Source organism: Alosa pseudoharengus, unplaced genomic scaffold (assembly GCF_046254945.1).
Source record: "Alosa pseudoharengus isolate Yale_2024_CS ecotype anadromous, Long Island Sound unplaced genomic scaffold, YU_APseudo_1.1 YU_APseudo_1.1_scf_5, whole genome shotgun sequence".
NCBI classification, from domain to species: Eukaryota; Metazoa; Chordata; class Actinopteri; order Clupeiformes; family Clupeidae; genus Alosa; species Alosa pseudoharengus.
Genome location: NW_027468837.1, coordinates 17,713,961 through 17,723,960, shown reverse-complemented (window position 1 = coordinate 17,723,960; position 10,000 = coordinate 17,713,961). Strand labels below are relative to the sequence as shown.

General features: G+C 48.2%; 1 protein-coding gene across 8 annotated transcripts in view; it reads right to left on the bottom strand.

The window, feature by feature from the left end:
- The window catches only part of eif4g3a (eukaryotic translation initiation factor 4 gamma, 3a), a 74,460-nt gene that overhangs the window by 24,230 nt on the left and 40,230 nt on the right, over positions 1-10,000 (bottom strand). For 6 of the 8 annotated variants that reach the window (XM_076268801.1, XM_076268804.1, XM_076268806.1 and 3 more), the window contains 6 exons: positions 7,878-8,060; positions 7,371-7,485; positions 5,233-5,363; positions 4,650-4,772; positions 2,018-2,132; positions 510-1,409 (listed from right to left, as the gene is read on the bottom strand). In XM_076268801.1, coding sequence (XP_076124916.1) covers positions 510-1,409; positions 2,018-2,132; positions 4,650-4,772; positions 5,233-5,363; positions 7,371-7,485; positions 7,878-8,060 — 1,567 coding nt within the window. The remainder of the gene's footprint in view (positions 1-509; positions 1,410-2,017; positions 2,133-4,649; positions 4,773-5,232; positions 5,364-7,370; positions 7,486-7,877; positions 8,061-10,000) is intronic. The other 2 variants (XM_076268803.1, XM_076268802.1) reach the window with 2 other exon arrangements.

Genomic DNA, 10,000 nt, shown 5'->3' with positions numbered 1-10,000 from the left:
CCCGTGACTTGTGGCCGGTTTGCCTCCTCCCGCTCAGGGTTAAGTGACATCAGCTGGGCTGGCAGCTCTGAATCAGAGCACCATTGTCCAGGAGGACACACAGAGCAAAATGAGACAGGACAGTGTGGAACAGCAGGAACAGCTGGACCCTCAACACACACACACACACACACACACACACACACACACACACACACACACACACACACACACACTGAGAGAAGCTGCAGTTTGGGAACTAACTGTACCAAAAGTCACTCACATCACGGACCTCTACGAAGCACAGAGTACAGTGGAAGACATATTTGTATGTAATACTACACTAACAATAACACAACTATTTCACGTGGGAACACCTGCTCAACTCTTACTACAAGTGCTTCCATCAGAACCCCTCTACAGAAGTCCTTCTGTGTGTTGGTACTTGTGTAGTATTCCGGTGTGCTCTACAGTCTACAGTGTTCTGGTTCTAGGGGCACTAAGATAGAACATGTGGCTGTGGAACCAACCTGTGGCTGAGGTCTTCCTTGAGTTGCTCTGCTTGTGGGCGTCCTCGGTGGCCGCCGGTGCGAGCGTCGCCGAGGCGTCTGGCTTGTGGGCAGTCGGCGCGTCGGTGACGTCCGGCACCACCACTGCCGCCTCGCTGCCCTGGGTCTCCCCGAGGGCCGGCGGGGGCACCAGAGGGGGCAGGCCGGGCGGAGGAGCCAGGACAGAGGGGGTGGACGCCGGACAGCTGGCCGATAAAGAGGAGGACAAGGAGGAAGACGATGAGGATGAGGAAGAGGGTGTCACGGAGGTCGCGGCGATGAGCACCGGGGCTTCAGCCGGACACGGGGACTCGGAGGCGATCAGTGGCGTGGGAGCCGGCTCCTGAGGCTCGTCCCTGTGGGGTGGCGTTGGGGCGACTGGCTGCACGGACACCACCTCTGCCTCCGCCGTCACCACCTCCTCCTCCACCTCGTCCTCCTCCACCACCCGCAGTTCCACCTCCGCGCAGGGAGAGGCCGCCGGAGAGTCGGCCAGGCCGTTGACCGCCTGCGGGGGAGGCGAAGGGGTCGACAAGGAGGAGGCAGGGGCTCCATGTGTCGGGGCCACCACCGGCTCCTGACGAGACTCCTCAGACACCTCAGGGCCCGGGGCTGGAGCAGGGGCCGGGGCAGGGGCCGCTGGGGCAACAGGAGCGGGTTTGGGCCCCACTGGCTCCACGGGAGCAGTGGGGGCAACAGTGGGGGCCGTGGGGAGAGGAGGGGAGGGAGCAATGGAGGTGGACGAGGATGGGGGCTTGTTTGCGGACTCGCTGCTGCTGGCCGCCTCTCTCTGAATGGGGTCCACGGAAGCTTCTGGAAGCGCTGGGATTGGAGATGGAGTCGTGGGAGGAGGAGGCGTGGGGTCTGGTTTGGGTTTGTCTTCTGTGGTGAAATGCACACAGACAGCAGACAAACACACACACACACACACACAGTCAGTAGAAGAACAAAGACATTAAACCCAAGTGCAATGGTGGTGATGGAGAGAAGAGTGAGTGAAATGAAAGTGTATTTCAGAAGGAGGCGTTAAATAAATGGGAGTTCTGGGAGCCCACGCTTTATTTGCAGTGTGACTCAGAGACAGAGTCGGGCCTGGGGAGACTTCTGACTGCAGGCACAAAAGGCCACAGGTTTCCAGTCTGAGGTGTGGGAGGCTCTGAATGTCTGTGTCTACATATATATATGTGTGTGTGTGTGTGTGTGTGTGTGTGTGTGTGTGTGTGTGTGTGTGAGTGAGTGAGAGAACATATGCGTCCACGTGCATGCATTTTCTGGGTTTGAACTGGCCTTGTGCAGATACTGGAACATGTGCTGATGTGAAATGTTAGCACATGTGAGTGTGTGTGCGCATGTGTGTGTGTGTCACTGTCATAATGTGCATGCATGCGTACACGCTTTGGCACCTGCATATGCAGTGCTGTGCTAAGGTAAAGTGTGTCTGTATATGTGTGTGTGTGTGTGTGTGTGTGTGTGTTAGTGTGTGCTCTGACCTGGTGTGGACTGTCCGTCTGTGCTGGCTGGACTGGGCTGTCTCAGTGAAGAGTCAAGGCCGCAGGCTGCCATGTGACTGGCACTGGGATCTGGAGTCTGACTGCTCATTGGCTGCTGAGGACACACACACACACACACACACACATCAATATGTTAGTCACTCCTATAAACACAAATAACCATACAGACACTCAACAATTAGCAAATTGTCACAACATCATAGAATTGATATTAACAGGAAGCACTGGTACAGTGTGTGCACAGCACAAACACACACAGACACACTCACACACACACACACACACACATACACAAAGATGCAGTGCAAGCAGTAAGGAGCAATTATTCATTCAGAGAACAAACAAAAGCATGAAGAATGAAGATGGTAGGACACAGGGGTGAATGGAGAGAGGGAAGAGTGTAAGAAGGAGTGTGGAATAACAAAAGAGAGAGAGAGAGAGAGGGAGAAAGAGAGAGAGGAAAGAGAGAAAGCAGAGAAAGAAGGGAGGAGATGGGCCAGAGAAGAATAAGAAAAACAGGAATGAGAAAAAGGGGGAGGATGAGAGTGGAGACAGAGAGATGATTACACACACACACAGGCACACTCTCTCTCTCTCTCTCTCTCTATCACACACACACACACACACACATACGGCATCGTGCCAAATAACCCTCCACTCAACACACTCGGTCAATGACACACTTAAAAGGCTTAAGAGCAGCTACTGTGTTCAGTTCCGCCCATGCTGAAGTATGGATGTTGCTGAACATACAGTAACCCAAACAAAAGCACAGAGAATGCGTTAATAATAAACACGGAGTAGCTGCTGCATACGCATGCACGTCCACACACACACACACACACACACACAGAAAGCTTTGGGTGGGCTCTGATGGGGACTGCATGCTTTACTTTTCTTCAAGTCAAAGTTAAAAATGCACGGGGCGGTCATCTTTATTTCAAAGTCTGTCTCTTATGAGCACCAAGGGAACCCTAACTAAAGCTTACAGGAAATGACCACATCAATGTGTGGTGACACTGAACCCAGACCAGAGACAGCTGAGCCACAATGTATTTAAAACTAAACCAACTCCACACAGAGGACTGATCTAAGGTCATTCTTCTCTCTAACTGGGACGGCATGCACAGCTTCAATAAAATCACTAAAAGATCTCGTCAGGCAAGTGATATGAGAGAAAAATGAAAGTACTAAAGCCCTTTTTTCTATTCTTAAATGGATATTCTGACCTGTCTAATGGTCCCCATTCAACAGCCTTAATATCAGGCACTTGCTATCAGGAAATGGGGAAGAATGACCACTTGAGGGTTCGGTACTGCAGTAGTGGATGACCGGGCCCCACTCTCCATTTCAGCGGGCATGGTTATTATCAGATGGCACACTGGAGAGGGTACATGTGGGGGGCAGAGCGAGACTGATGTGTGATGTCCCGTGGCCATCAAGGCTGGCGTGAGGCTGATCTGATGCCCGCTGATACGGATTAAGATCCCCATGTGCCACCACTCTCCCCTCTCTGCCACGGTGCCAGCCTAATCACCTTAAGTCACTCTCTCTCTTTCTCTCTCTCTCTCTCTCTCTCTCTCTCTCTCTCTCTGTCTGACTCTCTCTCTCGCTCTCACGCACACACACACACACACACACACACACGCACACAAACACACACACACACACACACACAATCAGGAGCCACTGGCACCCTGCAGGTTCAGAGACATTTAGACAGGCGAGCATGCACCCTCTAACACACCCGCAGTCACGCCGACAGGAAGACAGTTCACACAAGATGAATAAGCTGCTACCTCCACACACACACACACACACACACACACACACACACACACACACACACACACACACACACACACACAGAATTCTCAATCAAACAACACACAAACATCACATGCCATACACAACAGCACACACACAAAAACATCCACACACACTGCCACTCATATGTAGTGGGATTAGTTGGGCACAGCTTGAGCTGAGACTAATCCAATGCTAGGAGAGCATGGACCGAGTCTCACACAGGCTGGGGAGGAGCTTAAAGGAAGGAACTCTGTGTGTGCGTTACCTGGCAGACAGTGCTGCTAAGTATGGAATTGCTTAGAAAATTGCGGTCTTTTACATTGCTATTCTATGCGTGGTTAATACAGAAGACACAGCATGCAAATATTTTGGGAGCTACAGCTAACTGCTAGCTGGTGTAACCCGTTTCCTGTGAATTATGTTAAGCAAGGCTAACGGTGGGGGTGTCAGACTGGGTTATAGACTGGAGATGGGTAGGGTATTTATACTCTTATCTAACACAGGGGTAGATGGCCAATGAGCTAATTTCCCAAAAAGTATATGCATGTGTGAGTGTATATATATGTATGTGCCTGTGTGTGTGTTTGTGTCACCTGTGGGGTTTTGGGTATAACAGAAGTGTTGCAGGTAGAGGTTATACTAGTTTAGGCACAAGAATGTGTGCAGGAGACTCCAACAAGAAGTTCTGAAGATGGTTGTGCGTCTGTGTGTGTGTGTGTGCATGTGTGTGTCTGTTTAGAAGTAGTAGTAACAGTAAAAGTGGTAGAGGCTCTCCTAAAAGGTGTTGTGGGTGTGTGTGTACCTGAGGGGGTGTGGGGGTGGCAGAGGATCGTCCACCCGGCGGTGTGGGGGTGGTGGATGTTCGCCCCGACATGATCTCCTCGGTGATGTCCCTGCCGCCTTGGTTGGGGTCCCGGATCCGGATCTGGACAGACAAAAAGTGCCAACAGTCAGAGAGAGAAACAGTTCTACACAATCCCCCCACCCCTTACACACACACACACACACACACACACACACACACGCACGCACGCACACACACACACACACGCACGCACGCACGCACGCACGCACGCACACACATACACACATGCAGGCACACATGCACACACACGCACGCACACACACACACCACTGCAGGCTTCAGTATTAGGTAATAATATAACTATAAAGATGGGGTTATAAATTTTGAATTTAAATTCATTTAAAAAGAGACGGTTATGGGAACCAACTAAATGAGAAGAAGCAGTGCAGTGAGCATAGGGACTAGGATGAAGAGGATGGGAACTAGCGCTGGAGGAGGGGGGGGGGGGTGAGAGAGAAACAGAGGAGAGGAAGAGAAAGACATGAAAAGAGCGTAGGAGGTGAAGAGAGGAAATACTCACAGGCTTCTTCTCGCGTTTGGCGGGTAGAGGTTGCTGCTGCTGCTGCTGCTGCTGCTGCTGTGGTGGTGTAGGCACTATGATTGGGGGAGATGGAGGATACACGGGCTGACCTGTGTAATATGGAGGCGTAGCTGCAGTGGAGGGAGAGAGAGAGAGAGAGAGAGAGAGAGGGAGGAAATGAGATGATTCAGCTTCATACTGCTTGCAAGGATATTCCTGCAATATTGTGAGGCCATCCTTAAAAATATTCTTGTTTGCAGTAACAGCCAAAAAAATTAAAAAATGGGTCGGTAGGTAGGTCAATATTTTTTTTTTCAAGATTCAAAGTAAAAAAAAAGTACAATTTTGGTCATGGTGATTACTGTACGTAGGTATGAATTTAAACAAATGTGTATATTGTGACGTAACTGACTGGGTCCTCAACCCATGCCTTCAGGCGCATCACTGCAAACCTCAATCTGATGCAGGTTATGTAGACCAGCCTTTCTCAAACTTCTTTGACCTGAGGCCCAGTCATGGCCCACCCAACCCCAATCCCTCCCAATCAAATTGTCATTATCATTATCACAATCATTATTATGCCTATATTGTTATACATGCACTTTCACTTAAATGTTTTGTGACATGCACATCAGAGGACTGCTTTACTAATGTAAGATATAATTAGTTTCATTGCTTTTGCATGGTTGCATGATGCTTGCATAAGAAAAGAAATGCTTCTCAAAACAGCAACAATTATATGGGTGCTATTGTTTTGGGATGTTTCCCTCATGCAAGCATCATACATTGGTATGGAGAAAAAAAAATACAAGTTTAATTTGAATGCCTGAATGTAAGGATTCAGGAAACACAATACCAGCTTTTTTGGCGAGCAGATTAGGCGTAAATCACTGATCTGTTGATCTTTAACAGATAGAAAGAAGGCTAATAGCTTTTGTGCCACGTTATATTCAAATTTGACTATACAATACTCAGTGCTATACAGTGTATTATACAGTCTCTGCTCTGTTTCTATGGAAGTTCCAAAAATCAACGTCGTTCTATTAAGGAGCAGTTGGCAGGTTGAATTTAACTGAATTAATGCTTAATCTTGTCTGAAGAGGTCTTTTAAAAACACATATGTAGACATTACTATGTAACACAAAACCTAAAATAGAAATTTTGATGAAAATGTGCTTATGTCGTTAAACAATTAAATAGCATTCAACAGGATGAAGCGGAGCTTTGATACCAACGTTATTGATTAGTTTCAGTTTCTCTCGCGCAGACGCGTACGCCTGCATTGAATGAACGCTCATACATACCACCACGTTATTATATGGCTCCATGTTTAATGACCTCGATAGCAGAAACGTTTGTTTTCTTTTTTTGTTGGCCCGCGGTATCTTGATCAACTTCGAGCAAATTATCAGACGAAGCACCGGGCCTAATTTCACTCCACGACTCCGCGGACCAGCAGTCTCTACTGTACGTTGCGGACCCATATTTTGAGAAATACTGAATAGACCACAACCAATTTCAATTCTTCAACAAGGTCACCGTTAAACCAGAGGGAGAAGGGATGGGAAAAGATCTGGGCACAGTTCTTCCAGAACTTCGTGCCAAGTAATGAGCGTTGTCGAGATGTTTGTGTGAATGAAACGAAGCGTATAGGCCATAGTGTGACATGCGTAAACCAATGGTGTAGAGATGATGCCACAGGGTTTTATTTAAGAGAGCCTACGTTTGTATGTAGGCAATTTATATTCACAATACTTAGGCCTACTAAAATAAATAGTATTTTATTTGTATTGGTTGTGTAGAGTAAAAAAAAAAAATCGGTCGGTCTTAACACAAGTTTACAACCGGCAAGTCGGTCGGACTAAAAGGGGAAAAAATAAATATTTGGGTCGGTTCTAAATTGACAGGGTCGGTCGGGTTACGGCAAACGAAAATATTTTTAAGGATGGCCTGAATGCCAAGATACATTATTGCAGTCTATTTCTGTGAATAATACAGTAGCACATCTTCACTATATAAAGGGAGGCTGGAGCCGGAATAACATTCTCATAACATTATACAGGCCCAGTGGTCCAGGTGATGGAGAGTAGGATTCCAGCTCTGAGAAAGCACTGCCCCTGCTGCGTGCGGTGTCTTACCAAAAGGCGCTGGGTACTCCCCTGGGCCAGGCCCTGGGTAGAAGGTTCCGGAACCTGGGGGGGGCTGCACAGAGTACTGCTGAGGAGGGGCCACGTACGGGCTACTGTGTCGGTACTGCAGAGACAGGAATGAATGACACACAGACATCCACCACACACACACACACACACACACACACACACACACAGTTGCATTCAGTGTGTGTTTGTCACCTAAGAAATGACACTGAGGAGAAAGAGATGAAGATGATTGGAGACTTTGGAGACGGGTTAACAACTAGGCCACCCCAGCCTACACGGGATGTACAAGTGAAGCAGAACGTTCATAGAGCGTATGCTGCGACAGTTACCTCAGACTATAATCAATTCACTATAATCAGTGGAAGGAGCTACACCAGATGTGAGAGTGGCGTAGTCATCCGAATAAATAAAACGTTTTTGCTGGCCGCGTACACACACACACACACTGTAAGTGTTTGTGTGAGGTGCCCCCCCTGCTGGACCCACCTGTGGGATGTAGTACTGTGCGGCCTGTGGCGCGGCGAAGGGCATGGTCATGGTCATCATGATGGGCTGGTGGTTGGGGGGGTAGACGGCCTGTGCGGGCGCCGTCTGGGAGCCCGGCCGCATAGATGCGTTACTGTTGGCCAGGGAGGGCCGCGTCGTCTGCATCTGAGCCCTGTGTAAGAACTACAGAAGGGGGGGGGGGGGTGGGAGATGACAAAAAAGAAGGAAGGAGTAGAGGTGGAAAAAGAGAGAGAGAGAGAGAGAGACAGAGAGAGAACCAGGGAAGATTACACATGTGTATTGCCTTAAGAGCCAAGAAGCGCCACACCAATCACTCAGTCAGTCACACCCTCCATCATTGTAACGCCACTGCTGGCGCGCGCTGTTTTGACATTTTCCATGCTGCACAGCCTGCAGGAGAGAGGAGTGGGGGGTTTCACGAGAGAAGGAGAGCGAACCACAGAAGCAGAGAGAGCCCGAGGGGGAGAGAGAGAGAGAGAGAGAGAGAGAGAGAGAGAGAAGACAAGCGAGAGCCACAAAGAGACGTGGAAAGAAAGAGAGCGAACGGGAGACAGAGAGACTGATAGTGAGAGACTGAGAAACAGGGAGCGGTGTTTTGCGTTGCTGTGATTGGATGGTTTTATTTGACGTCCAAACGGGGTTTCCTTTTTCTGAGTGGAGGACTGGGCCTCTGGAGACATTAGCAACATGCCCTTGATGTTCCAGAGGCCTTTCGGAACCTCGGGCCAAAGGCCGGACTTCATACCCTCCAGCCAGGGAGAGGCTGCAGACGGCACTGCCAAATGTCTGCACAGTAAACCCTGAGGTAGACGATGAGAGGGGATTTTTGGAGATGCCTAATGCCCACCCATTCATCTGGATGTGCACTTGGCTATGTGAGGACACACACAGACACTTACACATACTGAAGGCCAACACACACACACACGAGCACACACACCCGACACACACAAACATGATCACACATGTATGAACACAAACTTCCCTTTGTTACCAGACTGCCGAGCACTACGGCTTCATAGTAATGCCTTTAGAATTAGCATTATATATGTGTGTGTGTGTGTGTGTGTGTGTGTGTGTGTGTGTGTGTGTGTGTGTATGCATGCGTATGTTAGTGCCTGTGTAACATACTTAAAATAGATCAACCGAACTCTAAATTGCATTAAACAAAAAATGTTTGACGGGTGAATTCTAGTGAGGAATTGTAAGCACTGATATTGAATAGACTGGATTGAAGTATTTTGACAAATAGCTTCTAGGCAACACATTAGATGAGTGCTGTGCAAAACCGTCTGCTGTCTCCTCAAGACACACCAAACAAATCAGTCATATGCCCCCAGTCAATAACAAACACATACCACAAACACTGTTTAGGATTAAGCATAAACTTAGGCAGGCACTACCACTGGAGTGCACTTAACACACTAAACCCAGAGTATTTATGTGTGTGTGTGTGTTGTAGGTGTGAAACATCTGAGTTGTAAATATGGTCTTGGTGTTTTTTCTGTGCGCAGTATTAGCATCTCTAAATGATGAGTGGCTCTGTGTGTGTGTGTGTGTATTTAACTTGGGAGTTCAGCCTCTTGACTTTTGCCAAGTGTTTACTGGGCTCAAAATGGCCAAATAATCGGACATTAGCAAATGTGCACACACACACACACACACAGATTCTACATGGACAGATGAAGCAGTGCAAATTTACAAAAGTGATGCTAATAAACATGGTAGCCCTGTGTGTGTGCTAGAGACAGAATGTAGAAACACGTCAGCTTTAGGCCACCACAGCAGTCATTTGCTTCACATACTGTGACAGAAACAGATACGCTCATATGATATTTACGCTCACAGGATTAAAATGCAGTTTCATACGGGACACGCATCAAGACAACATGCTCTCTACCAAACCAGTGAATGAATGAGAGGAAAGAGTCGGTAGAAATGAAATGTGCCAGAAAAGATGAAGCAACAGTGACGGAATAACAACCAAATGGACAACAAGAATCAGCTAACGGAGAAACCAGGTTTGGGAGAAATGAGAATGAGAATGGCTCAAATGAAGGCAAGCTGTTTGGAAGCTGGTTAGTTCTTGGGCGGAGGGGATG